At 37.5% G+C, this 21,564-nt stretch overlaps 1 protein-coding gene across 1 annotated transcript in view; it reads right to left on the minus strand.

Annotated features, from left to right (window-relative positions):
- LOC126293260 (transcription activator BRG1-like) overlaps nucleotides 1–21,564 on the minus strand; it is a 50,687-nt gene that overhangs the window by 19,154 nt on the left and 9,969 nt on the right. The window contains exon 4 of the mRNA XM_049986376.1: nucleotides 8,162–8,254. Coding sequence (XP_049842333.1) covers nucleotides 8,162–8,254 — 93 coding nt within the window. The remainder of the gene's footprint in view (nucleotides 1–8,161; nucleotides 8,255–21,564) is intronic.

Raw genomic sequence — 21,564 nt, forward strand, 5'->3', positions numbered from 1 at the left:
AGCTTACTCAGGTCTGATTGAATATTTATGCAGTTTTGATCAGCCTGGACTTCCTCCAGGTTAGTCAGGCAACATATAAAATGTTCATTAGTCACAACAGTGAATGGTTTGCAACATCACTAGTGCTGGAACTTCTTGATTGCTCCAACAACTGCAAAGCACTCTTTCCAACAAGAGCAAGGCACTCTTTCTCTGCTTCATCTCAGACTTGGAGATGATGTTAGTGCCTCCTTGGGGATAAAGAAAGATCTTTCTTAAACCTCGTTCCAGGAAAATTTGGCGACTCCCTGCAGTAGTTCTTGCAAGGGACAACATACCTTAGTACGAAGGTCCTTTATGAATTGACAGTCGTAGGCACATATTTGGAGAATACTTCTCTGGATCAAGACAGAGACCATCACCATTGACTAGATACACCACAATTTTTGTTTCTTGGGCACTAAAGAGGACTTTTTTCAAATTCAGGTGGAGGCCTGCAATCTGATCACCATTCAAGATAATCTTCAGGTGGCTTAGGTGTTAGTTGTAGAAGCAGGTTGTTCATCATATGTTTGGAGGTGACTGGAACATTACATACTCCAAACAGCATGTCTTCAAACTCATAGTGGTCATCAGGAGTTATGAAGGTAGGTAGTCTTTTCCCTGTCAACCTCATCAGCCTTGATCTGCCGGTAGCCTGTCTCCATATCCATTGTTGAGAAATACTTTGCTTCTTTCAACCAGTCGACCAAGAACTCTGAAGGTTCAACGACATCTCTCCGCAAGTTCTCCACTTCCTCCTGAATTATCCACTGTTCAGCCAGTGACACATTAGACGAGCAAGGGCTTAATGGTGGACGATTCCCACTGATGATATAATGTTTTATCATTTGCAAATCTCAGCACAATCACTTTCACATCACAGAACACAGTCTGCTATAACTGGCAACAATAAAATATTTGAAATTACAGAAAAGGAGGCCCTTGAGTATACTAGCCCCTGGACAGGTTGGTCGCTGATGGTGGCATCATCAACCAGATTTCCTGGATTTCATTCAAGAAGGATTTTCATTTGTGGCAGCCTGACCTCTACACATGGCCATCTCACTTCATATTCCTGCATTTAGGGGGTAGGTGAGGTGCTGATACCTCTATACAGCAATGGGGAGTGGCTACGGATACTGGGGAGCTACCTCATCCAGGGTATGACAAGTAGACTATAATTGTCTGTACTTGATTGGTCTTAATAGAACTGTTGCAATATTTGACATATGGCAGCTACTAGCTGTCAAAAACTTGTCTTATTTATCTGCAACAGCATATAGTGTGTCAATGGCATCTATAGTGGGCACATACAAGTGTGTTTTTTCCAACTCCAAATGTCTGTTCTTCTACAGGGCATTATACATGTTGGAGGACTTGGTTGTACCTACTTTGGTCAAGTGCTGGATTGTTGTTTGATGGCTGTGGCACAAGTCAGATTTGGCAAAGTCCATCTTCCTGATATATTTTACCGGTGGCAGAGATTGGTGCTCAAAGTCAGTACACCTCTTCTTCATCATTCTCTATTGCTTCCTGATGGACGAGGTTGACATGGCTGCCATCTCTTGTTTACTTGGTACGACAGTTCTGGCTGCCATAAGATGCTGTACGTCTCCTCTTACACAAACAATCATGACACAACAACATCCAGTCCAAATCTAAATGCAGAGTAGTCAATGAAGTACAGCTCTCAGCAATGAAATCATGTTTATTATGAACACGAACACAGAGCCAGAACAGCACTGAGCTCCTGGACAGAGAATGCTGCTATTTATACAAACACTGAATATTTCAGAATACACAACCATTAGAAAGAAATTTTGAAAACCTTCGAGAAATTAGTAAATGGTAAATAATAAATAATTGCTGGCTGTTGGGTTTGAACTGCTGACCTACAGCACACCAGTGAGCGATGCTAACTGCTCTGCCATGCTGCATGCAGTACGGCTCACAGCAATATATATTTATTATGAGATTCAGCTCATTGTCCAATCGATAGCAACCACCTCATAATCCCTTAACAACAGTGTCTGCAACACCACTAAAGAGACTATTTCATGCACAGCCCCACAACCACGATATTACTACTATTCCACTAGTGTGCACCCAATCACATGCATATTCTCTCTCTCTCTCTCTCTCTCTCTCTCTCTCTCTCTCTCTCTCTCTCTCGCGCACACACACACACACACACACACACACACACACACACACACACACACACACACACACACAGGGGGCGGGGGTGGAGGGAGGGGGGGAGAGAGAGAGAGAGAGAGAGAGAGAGAGAGAGAGAGAGAGAGAGAGAGAGAGAAAGGAGGTTATTGTTATTGAAAAGTATTTGAAGCAAATGACTGAAGAGCATGTGGAATTCACATTTCCAACTACTTACTGTTTAGTGAATGCAGCACAGGAGATTCATTCCAAACACTATTCTATTCTCAAACCAGGGATTACAGCCTGGACTCATCTGACAACGCAGAGACATTTGAACTTTCAGAAAGAGAAGACACACATCTGTCATTCAATGAGACATCCAAATCAACACTATCATGTACTAGTAGTCACTAATACAAATCATGTCAACAGTAAATTTTACTGTTTGACAATTAAACTGGATATAATCTAACTATGAAAGGACATCAGAAGTAATTTACGCAAGTCATCAAACCCTAAGACCATTGCTCAATTTGAGGAATGCATTGTCACAAGAGAATACATGTTTCAGGTTTCCTGGGCACAGTTCTGCTGCGGTATGGACAACAGGCATCACAGTGTGGGAACGAAATGAGGTGGCAACTGGAAATGTCCTCCAAAGCTGCTGTACATACGACAATATGATTATTGTGGGCAAAATTTCTAAATTGCTCACAGATTCACCATGAAATTCTGGCAGTATAAGGAACAAATGCATTGTCACATCCAGCCATAGTGATATGGGTCCAAGAGTTAGTCCAAGGCTGCACAGACATATGTGATGCTGACCAAGAAGGAAGGCCACTGACATTGACCACATACGACAATGTCCAGGAATACATTTAACCAGTGTCTGTTATGTTGGACATGTCTAACAGCACAGACATCTCTTGTGATGACACAGCTGGTGTCTATATTTATATGAAACCCTTTCCCTTTCATTCCCCATCCTCTATTTCATACAACTGTTCAGGCAGCTGAGGAATAGATTTGCAGTAATCGCAGATTTTTCTACGTTGAAGACATTCACACAGCAGTTCTCAAATGACTAAGGAGTGGATTTCTATTGTTGAGCAACTGAATGATTGGTCGAACGTCCTGGCCCTCATCTTGGTGACTATGCTGAAAAATAGTGTCACATATCTGTGTCACTTTGAAATGTAGAGCGGCATTTAATGAAAGTCACTTAGACTGCCAATGTGTAACTTACTGTTTGAAGTCCTCTGGAACAATACCTAAAAATAACCAATCAATAACTGAGCAGATCATTACTAGATACAATTTGAAGTTTTTTTTTATTTCAGTCACAATTATGAAGAAAAAACCATACTTATACTATAAAACTTTCAAAGTTTAGGAATTTCTCAGAAATTATATACTGCTAAATTTGCTTATCAAATAAAAAAACCCTGAAGCATCTCAATGTTTACCCAAAAACATGCAATAGTTCTCAGTTACCATCCTGGGTCAATGCATACAATGAAAATATTTCAATAGCTTTCAAAATACTGGATATGTAATATAACTCATTTTATATTTTTGCTATAATTTTATTTGACCAGATAATTTGTGAAAAAGGTGTCAAATGTTGCTCACGATTGGTGCACTTCAATTATAACAAAACTGTCCCTAATGACAATGACACAAAGTAGGATAAATTTTTAATCAAACAACCCTAAAATTCTGGAAGATGTAATTAGCACAAGCAAACTTCTCATATTGTGTAGTGGACGATTGGTATTCTGGCACTTTACTAGAAACATGATATGAGGATTGTTTCAATAGTCCTTATTTAAAGTCTTGATGAGAGGCAAACATATAATTTCCTTGTTTACAAGGACAGGAGAAAACTAAAACTAAAATTATTTCCCTGCAGTTGTCAAGAAATAGAAAAAAATTGTAAACTTAAAACAAGCACTTAGGGCTGGTAGTTATTACACACCAGTGCCAATATCTATGATAAAAAGACAACTCACCTGAAGTTTGAAAATTGACTGAAAGTTGCACTCTTCCACTTATGGGGAAAAAAGCCTGATAAATATGACATACAAAGGCAACTACTAACGTAGAAAAACAAAATGAATGCTTTAGATCTTGGTATCAAAATAGAGATGAAAGACAACAGTCTACAAGGACAGTAAAAACAAAAAGAGAAACCATGAATTTTAGCTGGTTATGTGCACAAATTAATGACAGAATTAATGTACAAAAATACCAGTTGGATGTGTGAAAAATATGATTGGAACTTAATGATTCTGATAACATTTCTTCAAATTGTATGAAACTGTATACATATAACAAGTAAAGACAAGGAGGATGTGTGTCAAATGTGACAAGCAATGAAAGATTAACATTGCAAAGAAACCTCTCACACATTTTAATTGTTTTTTAAAAATGTATTTTGTTACAGCACTCAGTTAACAAAAATGCATCTGACTGACCTTTACAAGATTCTTTGGATGTAATTTCATATGTGATGGTTTATTTTTCCATCAAATGTATCATGTATATCCTTCAATCAAAACCAGTCAGTGTGACCAGTTATAGTGCCCATATGAAACTATTTCAGTCACCATATGGCTGAACATTACTGATGTAGACTTATGCTAGTTCAAGACAAATGGAATGTGAGAGTCCACTTTTTTGCATCACACCAGTCAGGATGACATAAAGAGAACCATAATGCCTGTTTCAATCTCTAACATTTTCTTTACTATCAATACTGGACCAGTCATGTTTCCATTATTTAAAACAGTATCTTGAAATCACTCAATTACATGTATTACAAGCAACACTAAAAACTACTACAGATAGATCTGATCACTTAAAATGTCTCAAGACAGACTTGTTCAAGAGCAAACCTAAAATTATTTTCTTTCTGAGAATATCAAAACACAAAATATAAGTTCACTATTCATTCATATCCACAGTTGGTAACCTGCCAAAAAAGTTTACTAATGATTCTGTGATTAACACAAATTTCAACATTGTAACAGACAACTAATCAAAGTAATCATATAAATTTGTCAACTTCAGTTAAAAGTTGTAGAAAACCCTTTGATATTTTTGAACAGTTCTTTTTATAGGCATGAGAAAATAAATGAGAATCTCGGGCACAAGGTAATATATCTACATGACAGAATAATCACTTCTACACGCTATATGCTTCAGTTACTCTGTATTCGATAGTTTGTTGCAAATTCAGCTATGAAAGACACTGCAATGCTAGCAATAAGCTTGATATCAGAAATGAAATATATCTGTAACTTGATTTAAATCAACCTAATGCTTTCATGCAGTACTGTCTTTAATATGTAGCTGAAAAAGCCTACAAATTTCTTAAGAGATCCCGAGAACCTCACAGTCTGGTACTAGGTAATTGCAAGTGCACTAGAAAAATCCTGTTCCAAACATGAATAGATACGCAATGTTTAAATTAACTAACCTATGGTATGTGAAACTCCACCCTGTAAAGAACTGTTAAGTACGGAACACAATTCATTCATTCATTCAATCACTTTGTTTCGTGAATACCATCAAGAAAGTGGGTCTTCAAGACCATACATTAACAAAGGAGAAGTAAATAACAAACTTAATCTGTATGTTATATTAACAATAAACTATTGCTATACTACTTAATACAATCTGTGCATAGGTCAGCTACTTATAACCTTGAAAACTAGAAGGAAAGCTGCTACTCTGAAAAAAGCTGCTGCTTCCTAGGTTATACTGTATGATACAGCTAATGTTTATCTTCTATTGGTATCTTAATGTTCATTTGATTGCATTAGGATTTTTAAAGAAAAGTGTCCTACATCTGTAACAACAGAGGCCTGTACCCAATTCATTACAACTTGTCAAGCAACTTTGCAGTGAAAATTTTTACTTGTCATGTAGTAAAGAGAAATTTTCAATCCTTGCACGTAAATGATCAGATAATTTGTAGTAAGAGTGGCTAATAAAAAATGTTATTAATTTTTTTGTGAAAATTGGTAGGAATTCCCAATTTCTTGCTTTACACAAATGGGAGCTTGTTGAATGCCTCTGCACCAGGATAGCGAATTCCACTCTGAATACTATAAAAGGACACAAAGTCTACATAATTTTTTTTATCTTGTTTTGACTGAGCTAATTACAGTAATTGGTTTTTATTATCAGCAACAAACACAATTAAGGAGTACATGTACTGCGAAATTAATGTCACAATTTCAATATCCTTAAAGAAATCTCTGCATGACGTGTCGTTTGCTACTTTACACAATATTCTCACTACTTGCTTCATCTGAATAAACACGTCATTTATTTCAGCTGCAGTGTTAAAGATAGTAGTTCTACAAAGGGTGTTCAAAAAAGTTTTGTACAGTTGTCTCTAATTATATATATAAGACAAGACAGAGTGGCAATAAGCTAAATCAGCCAACACCCTTGTCTTCAGGTCAACTCACAGAGATACTACTAGGAGCTGAATTGTAATTTAATATTTTATTTATATTTTCCATGTTATTTTAATTGTATTTGCAGAGCTAACATAGTGTGCTCTCTTTTATACAGAAAAATCACTCAAAAATGACCCAACAGGTAGAAACTAGTCATGAACAAATAACATAAATACAACAGAAGTGGGGAAAATGCCACCCTCTTTTACTTTACTATGTGTTTACTCAATCTGAACTTGTTACCCAGTTGGACACCAAGGCATTTCACACACAGGGTTTCATTTAGTGTATGATAATGTCTAATCTTGGTGCCAGCAAGTCATTTTTGCTAGTTTGAAACTGCATAATAAGAGACTTTATGTGATTCAGACAAACTGTTTGCTGTGAACCAGCTGTATGCCTGTTCGGCTATAGGCTGAGCTGTGTCTTGTAAGTTGGGGTTGGACCTTGATTAGAATACTTGTATCATCAACACAAATTGAAGTTTCTGAACTGAGCTTTAAAGACTTTGGAAGGATGTTCTGAATGGACCAAACTCAAAACACTGATTTCTTGTGTGCTTTGGACTGTAAAGTAAAACTGACAAAGGGAGTAGAAAAAAATGTGAAGCGCAAAGAAAGAAGATAAATTTTTACACTCGGTAGACAAAGCCTATAGTAACATATGGTAGACATGGCAGTACAAGTACATAGACAATGAAACTTCCTGGCAGATTAAAACTGTGTGCTGGACAGAGACTCAAACTTAGGACCTTTGCCTTTCGTGGGCAAATGCTCCACCATCTGAGCTACCCAAGCATGACTCATGACTTGTCCTCACAGCTTCAATTCTGCCAGTAACTGTGAGGACGGGTTGTGAGTTGTGCTTGGGTAGTTCAGACGGTAGAGCACTTGCCCGCGAAAGGCAAAGGTCCCGAGTTCGAGTCGCAGTCTGGCACACAGTTTTAATATGCCAGGAAGTTTCATATCAGCGCACACTCCGCTGCAGAGTGGAAATCTCATTTTCTACATAGACAATGCATAGTAATACTTCCTTAGTACAATAAAGTGAAATTTCATATATGTCTAATAAAAAACAGAGCATCACAAAGAAAAAAAATTCAGAACTTTTCCTGTTACCTGTTTCAGTCAAGAATTACCATTAATCTCATTCTTTCTTTCTCAGCATAAATTGCAAAGTTACATTAACTATAAAAATTTACAATAAATAATAAAGTTATTCTGTAAAGCTCCCATATTCAGACTCAGTGAGTTTCATAACACTAAATAACCATTGCTGCCCTAAGTAACAGCACTATGCACCTATTCAAAACAGAGGGAACGCCTTTACAAGGCATCCTACACACAGACAGAAAGAAAAATGGAATATTGTAGCTTCAAACCAATAACTTGCATACAGACTGGCATCTGTTGTTGTTGCTGAGCCAAACATTATAACAGAATTTACACTCACTGAGCTCTTCTTTGTGAATCCATAACATTTTCCCATGAACATATAAGCAGACTCACTTTATACATGCAAGGTCCTCTCACTCCTGTGCGCTTTGCCACACTATGGGAGCACAGGCTGCCTGCATGCCCGCTGACTGCTTGATCCCATGTCTACACATTGGGCGTCATGCAAAAAGTCACATTTTCATTAGAAAAATCTTATCACTAACGCCTTCTCTTACATATACTTGGGTTCAAATTTTATAACATGACATGGAATATGCTGTTGCATGCTATGATCACATTTTCAACAATGATGAAGATCATTTCATCTTTGAAAATAAAAAAATGTGCTCGATGATGAAAGGCTTCACAATTAGATAGGTTTTTCATCAGTTGTATTCTCTCTCTCTCTCTCTCTCTCTCTCTCTCTCTCTCTCTCTCTCTCTCTCTCTCACACACACACACACACACACACACACACACACACACACACACACACACACACACACACACACACACACACAAATATTGTAATGGCTTTGTGTGTGTCACATCAAAACTTCAATCGAGATGATGGATGAAGATTTTTACACTATTTCAGAATATGAGTCCAGTGCCTTAGCTTCTTTACCACCTCAATTCGTAAGGATTCCAGACGGTGGGAGGCAAATAATTATTACCACAGGCTCAGACCAAATGTACATCAGGATCTCAGAAATACCATAAGGAACAACATGTACAGGATGCTTCATGCAGATAAGTGTCTGAGGAATTCTATAATTTTCAAAAAATTGGAAAAATTATATGTGCGATCAAATAAATCATGTTTGACAAATAAAATTTTGTATAATAGGATACAAGAGACACTAGTACCTAATTAATACTTTTCACAGAATTTTTCTCAGTAACAGAACACCTTATATCAGTACATCAATGAAATGAAAGTCTTATACACAATCACTTTTCGAAAGACAATTGCAGAACTTGTAAGTAAATGTGGAAGCATTTAGAAGCTGAAAAGCAATGAGCAAAATGTATCTTTCAATGAATGGATATAGATCTATAACATTCTAGAAATTAATGACCAACTATAATTGGTGAACCATGAAGGAGGTAATGCAAGGGCGTCATTAACCCTATATCATACTGGCTGGTAGTCCATGATTATGTCTTCCATCACTGAGATACTCATGCAAAATGTAGCAATTCTTATGAAAGCTCAGTAAACAAAAATTTTGGAATGGAAACAGTGGTAATGGTACTGAGGATAAGAGTGGGAAGGGGGATATGTGGCACAAAAGTTCCTTTAATTTCATTGCTAAAAAGAAAAAAAAAAGTGTTCCAATTTAGAGCTGTAACACACTAAGCAGGATGGCTGAGAGCTGAAATAAGACTTAGCAGCCAGCTGATGATCAGTTGTAACCAATCAGCTGAGCCAGATGGACATGGAAGATGTTATAACTGTTTACGTTTTGTCTCAAAAAATTGAGTTCATGCTTACTAATGGTGGGTCACACTAAGGGTTTATTTTAAAATTATTTTAAGGATCTTCAAAGCTACTCTGTATGTTTTTTTTTTAACTATACTTGAATGTCAGTGAAATCATTTGATAACCTTTTAGTAAACATAACAAATTTATTCTACTATGGGAACTGATACTCTTACGCAAATTTGTATAACTCCACAAGAAAAACTGTTAATTATTTGAGGTGAATATAAACAAAAACAAAAATGATAGTTTATTGCTAATAATATTTGAAAATAACTGAAGGTTTTGGGGGTAAAATGTTGATTGTCACAGTTTAATTATTTCTTTTTTCATACCAAATCTATTTGTTCACGCAAAATTCCGTGGTAACTAGTAACAGCAAAGATTTATGGCATTAACTAATAATGATTGAACAGACAAGGACATGTGTAATTAAAAAAATTCAACAGCAGTGAAACAAAAAAACTACAGAAAATATCAGTCTCGAAAGTCATTGTACATTTTGTTTTGGGTTGCAAACAAGGTCTGGCTACTTTGAAAAGTGCACCCAGATTGAAGACAGCCTCATACATTCTCACAAGACACCCTGTTCGTAATTGGCTGTGGGGAGACACCTGTCTTCCATGTAATCAGATATGTTATAATGGCTGCTGCAGCCAGGAAATCCTAACTACACAGCCTATGATGAAACATCACCGTTTTATTGGCTGCCACAGACAGGTTGCCTAGCGCGTTATAGGGCTTACTGCCAAGATTTTTGCACAAATTCTTAGGCAAGATGAAAATGCCTGTTTCCACTAACAATGTGCGCATTAGGAAATGAAACGGTCATCTGGAGCAAATACATACTCAGAGGCCATCCTAGTGAAGAACAATCATCAAATAATTGCAGCATATAATTTAAATCATCCAAAAACAACAATTCTGTATCGCTGGCACATGTAACAAGAAGGGCCACAAAGGAAGGACATTCTAAAGAATTACGTGTTACTTTGCAACCTCAATGTCCACACTGAGAGACAAGCTGGAGAACTTACAGAATATGGTACATCAAATAAGCACAATCAAATGACCAATTAATTCAAGATGAAAGTGCTAGAGCAAAAACCCACTGAGAAAATAGTGTTGAGCTCCCAGCAGTCTTTTTATGAAGGTGCCCATGGGCAGTTAACATATAAAATACCTAGCAGCCAGCAGAGACCTTTATCAGGTTCTCAAATCACTTTAACTGTCAACGAAGTCGATCATGCAACTGAAAAATAGTAATTGTTCAAAGCTATAAAAGAATTTAGGAACAGGCAAGAAGGAAAAATTTTCTTGACATAGTATCATACAGCTATTAGAGCTTTAAAGGAGACGAGTTAATCAACGACTTAGAACACCATTTGAAATTGGTCTGGAAATGGATTACAAATCTCTCCCTTCTTTAACCTTATGTGACTGTTCCATAACTTTACAGAGAGAACAAAAGAAAAGAGCACTATATTGGTTTTGAAAAGATTGGCAGAAATATCTATTGTCCCATTAACAGAGCAATTTCAATCTTCATCTGGATCAGTGTAGAGACAACATTTCATCTAGTACTCTGCATCCTTGGCACCAATCACACAACAATGTGACCCAAATATCACCATAACTGATTCACATTCCTGTAGCAGAAAGGGACACAGCTACGTATATTATGGAGGTAATTTTCATGTAGAACAAATCAAATTGAAATGTCCCTATCTGAACTATAAGATATATTTATTGCTTGCTGTTTCATCTACACAGTCATAATAACCAAGTAAAAAGTTTTCACACATTCCAGCAATAGCAAATATTCAATGTTTGTAGCATTTGTTATAATTTAGATACCACAAAACAAGCCATTGGAGTGGAGGGGTGTGGGCAACTGATAATCAAATACTTATATTCAAACCATAATGCCTTCCACTGGACTACTTGCTGTACCCATTTAAGTACTTACTGAACATAATTTAACAAGGGTGAGAAGTGGGCAAGAAATATCACAACTTCAACCAATGTGCAATTTTGAAACAGTGGTATGTTCCAGTATGTTCTTGTCAGAGGGGTATGGTGGAGGTCTACACACACAGGAGAGAGAGAGAGAAAACCAAACAGAGAGGGAGAGAGGGAGAGAGAGAGAGAGAGAGAGAGAGAGAGAGAGAGAGAGAGAGAGAGAGAGAGAGAATTGGTAGAGATGGTGAGAGACATATGTGTTGCGTGGAGGCTCAGGCAAATAACAACTGCAGAAAGGTGCTTCAATAGATTGTAGTATGAAGTGAGGAAGGAAGAATAAGCCTTAACACCCTACAGGTAAAAAGGTCATTAATACTTGGAGCACAATATTGTATTAGACAAGGATGGAATAGGGACAGATGGGACCCCCATTCCACCCAAATAGAAGTCCAATACCTTGATCACTCCATCTTATTTGGTATTCAGCTGAACGTACACTGAACATCAGGAAACAAATTACAATGATAATTGCTTAGTGGAATAGGGCCTTTTTGAAATTCTTACTTAGTTTATTCAAATCTCAAACACATGGCACCATTCTTCACTAATGTTACACAAATTTTTATCTTGCAATAGGTGAGTCTGTCATATCAAGAAAGAGGTTGTTTCTTCTTTTTTTTTTTTTTTTAAAATGTCACAATATGATTTTAAATGTAAATAGCATGTGAGAACACAAACTCTTCTAATGAATTTGTGAACGTCCTCCATCAGTTTGAAAATGTTTCATTTAGTTTCTAATATCTGGAGAAGATTACTAAACTGTGTCAGTAGTATATCTGAAGTTTGAATTAAATACAGTTAAGATCAGTGAACTTGTAGTTTTTTAAAAACATTTGTGAAGTGTTTCAATATAACTTCATCCCCTTCAACAAAATTCTTAATCTTTGCCACTATTTCTTTACTATCATTTTATAATGCTGAAAGGGTACAGACAGTAACAATGCATTTGCCATAGTTTATATACAAAATATGCTATAAAATACTTGTTGGAAACTTGTCTATTCTGTAACACTGTTTTTCTCAGTTTATCTTGCAGGTTTAATTATATATAACACAAAGTGCATTAAACAAAGGCCTCTGGCCATTCTGTAGTTTAATCTCTTACAACCACCTTTGTTTCATATCCACATTATCCTTATTTCCTATCACCATCTTGTACTAAATTGTCTCCTTCCAGCCTAACCTAGACCTTGGGCTATACCACACATCAGTCTTGTCATCACAACCAATTTTTGGAGAGAGTGTTATTATGCTCGAACTGTTTCAGGCAACATATGTATAATGTTAAAGGTTGGAGGGGGGCATTTTTACACTTGAACTTTTTCAGGTAACATATGTATGATTTTAAAAGGTATGTCATATATTGACAATATAACAACTTGTATATCATTAAGCTCAAGGCTGTTGGAAGCAAGAAAGGGCACTCATAGGTAGCAAATCAGACACACAAAGCAAAAGTGGTCGCATTTAGGTTATCAGAGGTAAACAGCAATGCTGCGAATTGCAGATGCTCTGGGCAGCTGTTAAAGGGGAGATGTTTCACTTCAGAGAATTAACTGGTAACGCGATCCACTGTCTAGACGCTATTGTAAGGCATCACAGTAGAAGATGCTCACAAAAAGAAGCATCTTAATAGATGCAGAAACCTTCATACCTGCTCCTGAGAATTGCAACATCAGTGGATTTGTACTGGTTAGAGTGCTACGACAGTGGCCCCCACTTATGAAGGGCCTCTGGGCAGAGCCAAGTGATGCAAAACACTGTTGTTGCTGGCCACAAGAGGAAGGCAGTGACATCTGGCTTCCAGCTGAACACAGTTGATACCAAACCTGGAGTGTGTTAATGTAAAATCCCGATACATCCATATCTACTGAGAAGGAGAAGGGGGAGGAATCTGAATGTGGCTGGGCAGAGGCATCCTGGAGGTGCAGAGTCACTTGTCAGATTGGCTTACGCTTGTAAAGTGCCAGTGGATTGGTAAGCTGACTATAAGAAACCCATGTTTTTAAAAACCCATGTTTTTGTATTCATTCAGAGCTCTCACTCAGCTCACTGGGGTGCCAACTTTGTGTCACTTGTTGCCAGGTTCAGTAAGCTGCAACAAGTCTGTCTCCCTCACTTGGAGTGCTGCTCTCATAGTTTGTACTTAAAATGCTGCTAGTGTTCGCTGGTCCTGTCAGCACTCACTCCATGTGCTCAGACACTGATTACTGTTGGGCAACCAGTTGCACCCTTGGCTTTTTTTAATGTTCAGAATGAGCCTTCAGTTTTGTAGTTGGTTTCATTGCTAATAAACAGTGTTAATCAAATCCCTGAGTATCCTTGAGCCTCCAGCTGCAGGCATCCTATCAATTTTAAAATCTGTGCCTCTCATAGGGGCTTTGTAACAGTGCTTGGCACTGTCTTCACTGGAAGTTTGTCTTTCTGCATTTGATCCCTATCATTCAGAAATTGCAGTCTGACCTGTAACCCCCTGTCTTCCCTCGACCCTGTGTTAGGACACAACACATATTCTGCATTTTTTAATCACTGCAAATAATCATTCTGCTGAAAAATGTGAAAGTAATATTTAAAATCTCCACTGCTGAAGCAGCAGCAGAAGTAACAACAAACTATAAAAGGGCAGAAAGATTTTGGTGAGTCTGTTACATGGGTTCCAGTCTTTTGAAAGATCTTGCTGAAGGAAGATTAAGAATATAATGTCCCATCAACAATGACTCTGCTGGAAATGGAGCATAAATTCAGACTAAGGATACATTAATCAACTCTTTAGGTTTCAGAAGGTGCAAGAATGCAAACAAAAAAAGAAATATATTAAATTCAGAGCAATTCTGATATTTAAAACAAGGCCTTTAACTCACAATTTTTCACAGTCATAACAGTAAAACCATCATCAAAACAAAGGCTTGTTGGAACACTGTAGTGCTTTACTAGACATGGTCCTGTTGAAGATAGTATGCCCTTGCCTTTCTGTGACCTGTGATCTGACTTAGCCAGTGAACTCCAGATGGCAGTGAAACTTTTCTTTCTCACTTATACAAATCAACAGAGGTGAAAGAAGTGAGGTGACAGAAAAAAATCCCTTGGACCAACTGAGAATCAAGCCCAGTTTAAAGATATCCAAACAGTTTTAACACAAGGAGCATTTATAGCTCCTTTTCAAATCAACTCAGGAAAAAAATGCTCCACAAATTTTAAGTGGATGATATTGAAATCACAATAGTCAAATTAAAATTACTTGATAGTTGACACTTAACATATTGGCACTGGTTTCCTTCAATCAGAGTGCCCAATGTCATGCCAGAACCATTCAGTGTTGCCAAACTGCCACAGTAGTTTGTTGATTCACTTCCAGTTTATTGGCCGGCTTTCTTTCTTGATGTGTTTGGATCCCTAATCATGCTCCTGGCACTTTTATTTCGTATTTCATCACACATGATAAGCACAACAAACAAAGAAACACACATGCACATGTATGTACGCACATACTGCCCCCCCCCCCCCCCCACACACACACACACATACACAATAATGCTAATAGATAGCACTAACGAAACAGTAATGGATGCTTCCGCACAAGATGCAATTCAGGCATACGTTAGATAAAATTCACATGACACTGCATGAAGCCAAATTTTTGAAGGCTGCAATTCATTGTTGCGACTGGATCACCCCAGCTATATACATGGCTACTTAACCCAGAATTGTGGCATAGGGCAATCAGTGTATGAAACTGACATGTAGAATGTTGTGGGTTCAAACCTCATCAAATGTAGTGGATTTTTTTTAAATTTATAAACCCAATCAAAATAAACTGATTATTATTTTTATTTAATTACTGATTTAAATGTAACTTTTGTATTTCTAATACTCTTCAATGTCATTTTCATCATCATAACAACTTTTTTTATTTGCCCTAATTTTTCTTCCTATCACCCTTGTTTCATCTGGAATCTGACTGTGTCACTTATAAACTGCAATGAAATGCCAATGAGGACTCCTCATCAGTTGGTAACATGGCAGCTCATGTAGCCAGTGTGAAGATAGTTTCAGGTGGCCGATGATAGTAAAATATGACAGTTTGCTTTTTAGCCCTTAGATTAAATTTTCTGTCTTAAGTTTGCTCATAGAGGTTAAATGTAATCACCGTGAACAAAGCGATCATGATTTTCGTTCTGCCGCAGATTTATCTTGGATACATTGCACATCACTAGGTTGTGGTCAGCTTAGAATGTGAGTTTAAATTCAGGGCTACAAAACGTATTGCTTGCCGCAGTTTAGTAATTGGTCACTTAAAATCAGCTGTTGACAGAGTGTCTTGCATTTTCAACACATCTTGCCATGGCCACTTCCACCACTACTCCAAGTTACATGCTAATTGCCTTTGTGAAATGACCCGTCATGTTTCTGTGTCACCTATAACCAAGTGATAGCCAGCAGCTTATTTGGCAACAATGTAGGGGGAAGTAACAGGTGTCAACTATCAAGTAATTTTAATCAGACTGCAGTCACCTATCAGATGATACAGCAAGCAATAATTATATTACACTGAAGATTGAGGACATTCCAATCTAAAACCTGTCAGATGTTCTTCTGGAGTAGTATACAATGCTCTTGATAGTGTACCTAACTTATGCATTCTTAGCCCACAGCTCAGCACAATCAGTACACAAATGCTGATTTTTTTACATCAGAATCTATGCTCATTTTTCAATTATTTTGCTATATCTAGTAATAGTTTGAGACATACCATCTCAGAGGATCTCTGAAATGAGTGGAAAAATTCCATGTCAATGATGTATTTGTATACTTCATCTGACATGTAGCTGTGACATATGAACACATATCAATTTCTCAAAGCGAGTGTTCAGCTGTTACTAAGCTCAGACAGTTTTTCCTAGTTTAAACAGGTGGATAAATGACATAATAATAATTCAGTTATATATTAAAATTAAAAGCTTCCAAATTATTAACTGGCAGTGAACAACAATCAGTCAATAACTACACTGTAAGCATCAGACACTAAAGCACAGCACCATAACAGTCTACAACCAGAAGTTATCCAAAATGTTCATGCAAAATTCTACATTACAAATGAAGCACAAGAAAATTCTGTTTGCAGTAAGCCAATAATCAATGAGAAACACAAAAGTAAACAACATTAACTGTACATTTATTCTCTATGTACTAAACTTATCACCCACCACCATCTGAAGTGTTCAAACACTTTTGCGGTGAAGAATCAGAGAGCAATAATAATTGAATGAGTGAGTTATCATTAAAAAATTCCCAGAGAAAGATATTGAACAAATAAGGAAATGAAAACCATACCGATTAAGCACAGCCCAAGTTTTTACAGTCACTTAATGAAAGTGACTTTTATGTTATCATTATTAATAAAATTATTTTAGATTTCTTATTCATTTAATTAGATATAAAATTTAAGTATACATTTTATGTACACAGAATTGTAGACTAGTGTAAGAGATGTATTTATTTCTATTACACATCACACAGTTAAACAAATGTGCTGTGGTTTCTGCCATATATAGATGAAGTTACTGTAAAACTTTACAGTTCAATTAAACATATGCCATACTTATGCTGCTGAAAAAAAAAAAAAACAGAATTCAATCATAGATCTAAAATATGCGACATAAATGCACTTTTCTGTTTGACAGAGGGATAACAAAACTGCCTGAGAGAATTCAGCCGTATTTACACTTCCAAAGTAAATCTAAAAAACAGTACAGTGATTTATTTAGCCTAGTAACCCCCCCCCCCCCCCTCCCAATTTCTCCTGTGAACCATGGACCTCACTGCGCTGAGTGCATCTCAATGATGGAGGTAGCTGCACCACATGTGCAACCCCATTACAGGTACATCTATAGACAGCTATGACTAACAAAGGTATGATCAAAAAATAAGATGAATGAATGTTTTTACCCTAATTGCTGATGTTACAACCATTTGATGTCATCTGCCCAATAGCATGATCTGCTGATACTGGCAGTGTCAAGTTGGAACAAATTCTATCTTGTCAGTCAGCACACAGATGTTACAATAAGGTTGTGTTTACCACGTCTGTCACACATCATAAATTTTGTACAACACATCAACATTAAGTTCTGCTTCAAGTTGCAAAAAAGTGCCAAAGAAACTCATGAAATGTTTAAATCAGCGTAGAGCAACAATGCCATAACCCTGAAGACTGTCTACAAGTGGTATGAATGATTTAAAAGCAGAAATGAGTCAGTAGAAGATGAGCAACATTTGGGACTTCCACTAACCTCAAAAACAGAAGAAAATGTGCAGCAAGTGGCCAAAATTGTTTCTTCAAACAATCAAATAACTATTCATTAGCTTATCAGGGAACTTATCATCTCGTATGTGTCCGTGTGAAGCATTTTAACCGATAATTTGCAAATGAGATGAGTGAGTGCAAAATTTCTTCCCAGACTTTTGAGTGATGTACAGAAGATAAATCATGTGTCAGTTTGCACAGAGTTGAAGAATCATCTTCATTCAGATCCAGACTTTATGTCCAAAACTGTAGTTGGAGATGAAACTTGTGTCTATGAGTAAGACCTTGAAAATAAAATTTAGAGTTCCCAATGGAATGATCTTGAATGTCCCTACCCTAAGACAGCACATCAGTCATAATCAAATATCCAAGTAATACTCACTGTTTCTTTCAATATTACTAAGGGCACAGTGCTATCTGAGTTTGTTCCATGGGTAACAATTGTAAATGCCAAATTTTGAAAGAGCATCCTGCAACATTTGCCAAACAATATATGAAGAAAGAGACCAGGAAAATGGGCCAATGGCTTCCTTCTCAGTCATGACAATGTGTCGTGAAACATCTCACTTTTGATTTGTGTGCTTTTGCCTGAAAAAAGTGTTCCTGTCTGTCCATATTTGCCTTACTCACAAGATTTAGCTCCATGCAACTTCTGGCTCTTCCCAAAAGTTAAAACACACTTAAAGGAAAACGTCTTGACACTATTCCTGACACTGAGAGGGACATGAAAGACCTGCTGAATGCCCTGCCAAAAGAAACATTCCATAAATGCTTCCACTCATGGATTCAATGTTGGGCTAAGTGCATTGCTATCCAAGGACAGTAATTTAAAGGAGAGTAAATGAAACTCCATATAAGCTCATTCCTTTGTTTCTAAAAAAATTATTCACCATATTTTTTTTATCATACCTTTTATAGTTCCTGAAGAGGGGTAATGGCCTTTTCAATACTTGCAGAGGTAACAGTCTGAGTGATTAACTGACCTGGCAATGTAACATTAATCAACATGGCCTTGCTGTGTAGGTACCGTGAACAGCCAAAAGCAAGGGGAAACTACATACATTATATTTCCTAAAGACATGCAGCTCTACTGTATGGATTGATGATGATGGCATTCTACTGGGTAAAATATTTCTCAGATGTAACATAGTCATCCTCCCAGATCACCTGGCACGAACTAATAAGGAGTATGTTGACAGGAAACACAGATATGGCATTCTCTGGCTTAGAGTTTGGAATGTCAGATCCCTTAATCCAGTAGTGGGCTAGATAACTGAAAAACACAAACTGATGAACTGAAAATCATATAGTGAGATATAGTAAAGTGCAATGAGAGAAAGATCAGGACTTCTAGTAACGTGAGTAGAGGGTTACCAACATGAAATAAAACATTGATACATCATGAGTAGGCCTAATAACAAATCAGAAAATAAGAAGGCAGGTGAGCTACAATGAACAGCTTAGTGAACGCATTATGATAGCCTAAGAGAGAAAGACTACACCACAGCAGTACAAGTTTATATGCCTTATGGATTCACAGATGATGATGAAAGAATAAGAATGTATATGAGATAAAAGAAGTTACTCAGATACCTAAGGGAGACTAAAATGTAATTACAGGGTGGCGCACAAAATGTGTTACCATTTTGTTTTTGAATATAAACTTTATTGTCAATACAATCTGAAAGGAACATATACTACAATGAAGAGCCATCCATGGAGATTTGTTCTAACTCAGCACATGCTCAATATGTCCACCATTTCGTTTCCTAACTTCCTTCAAATGAAGCCTGAAGTTAGTGATTACCTTACAGCACATGTCTTCCGTAATTTCACTGCAAGCTTGAAAAATAAGTCTTCTGAGCTCCATTAAATTACGTGGACGTTTTGGGAAAATTTTTTCCTTTAGGTACCCCCAAAGAAAAAAGTTACATGGATTGAGGTCTGGACTATTGAGGGGCCAATTTTGTCCGTCATTGAAGTGACCTGGAAATCTGAATGAAATGATCCGCATGTCGAAATGCTTGTGTAAAAACTCCAACACAGTGTTTGCAGTATGTGGTCTTGCTCCATCTCGCATGAACCACTGTGTGTTGAAAGGCAAGGCAGTAGCAAGAAGCTGTGGAACGAATCTATTGTGAAGTATGCTCAAATAATGCTCGCTGTTCACAGTTTCTTCAAAGAAAAAGGGTCCAATAAGTCTGTGACTGGAAATTGCTCCCCACACTGTAATCCTCGGAGCATAATGTTGTCGTTCATGAAGCACTTGTACGCTTTTGGGCCACTGAAAACCCACATTTTGTTTGTTAACCACATTGTCTAAATGAAAATGCGCCTCGTCTGAAAACTAAACGTTGTTGAGAGTTTCTTCCCTATCCTCTGCCCAGGTCATCTTGTATGGGTACATATCCAGGTCACTTAAGAATGCATTGAAAGGAGCGTGTGGATATTCCCAGTTGCATTGCTGCCTTTCTACATGATTTGGTCGGTTGGTTGGTTGGTTGTTTGGTGGAAGAGACCAAACTGCGAGGTCATCGGTCTCAGTGGATTACGGAAGGAAGTCGGCCGTGCTCTTTCAAAGGAACCATCCCAGCATTTGCCTGGAGCGATTTAGGGAAATCACGGAAAACCTAAATCAGGATGGCCTGACGCGGGATTGAACTGTCGTCCTCCCGTATGCGAGTCCAGTGTGCTAACCACTGCGCCACCTTGCTCGGTCTACATGATTACACGCTTATGCTGAAGGCTCTTTGCTTTCAATACTGTTCTCTCCTGTACAAATTTATCGTACAACCTGTGGATGGTCTTCTTGCAAGGGACCCATTGTGTGTTAAACTGTTGTCGAAAACGCCTCTGAGTCACAACAACTTTCAGTTTCGTGAAAAAGTAACACAATTGCCGATCGTTGCAGTGTCGTCAGTCTTCCATTGTCAGCCATTGCTGCTTACTAGTCTCCTAGCGGCAGTATCGTGAATTACACGTCATTTCGTAACTCATTTGTTTTTCCAAGCTCTGCTGGTACTGCTGTAGAGATCCCAGCAGGATATCTAATGTGCGTCGTAAATTGTAAAAGAAACAGTTGGTAACACATTTCGTGCGGCACCCTGTATGATGGGGACTAGAATTCTACAGCTCGAAATGGGAGAGAAGGAAAAATAGCAGAACATGAACTGGGGGAAAGGAATAAAAGGAAAAGTTGCCTGGTAGAATGTTGCACAGAGCACTATCTAATCATTACAAACAGTTGGTTTACAAATCATGAGAGGAAGTATTATATATTGAAGAGCTGTGGAAACACCAGAAGATTTCAGATAGATTGTATAATGGTAAAAAGGCGATTGCAAAACCAAATTTTAAACTGAGCATTTCAGGGGCAGATGTGGATTCTGACCATAATTTATTGGTTGTGAACTGCATATTAAATTGCAAAAAAAGTAGGAAATCAAAGAGAGAGCACTTGGATAAACTGTAAGAAGCACTGATTATGGAGAGTAAGGCAGTATTAGGGAATGAATAACTGAAATGGGGGAACCAAAGACAACAGAAGATGAATGGGTAGCATTGGGAGATGAAATAGTGAAGGCAGGTAAGGATCAAATACACAAAAAGACAAACCCCAGTAAAAATTATTGGATAACACATGCGATAATAAGTGTCACTGAT

The sequence above is a fragment of the Schistocerca gregaria genome, chromosome 10, assembly GCF_023897955.1.
Source record: "Schistocerca gregaria isolate iqSchGreg1 chromosome 10, iqSchGreg1.2, whole genome shotgun sequence".
NCBI classification, from domain to species: domain Eukaryota; kingdom Metazoa; phylum Arthropoda; class Insecta; order Orthoptera; family Acrididae; genus Schistocerca; species Schistocerca gregaria.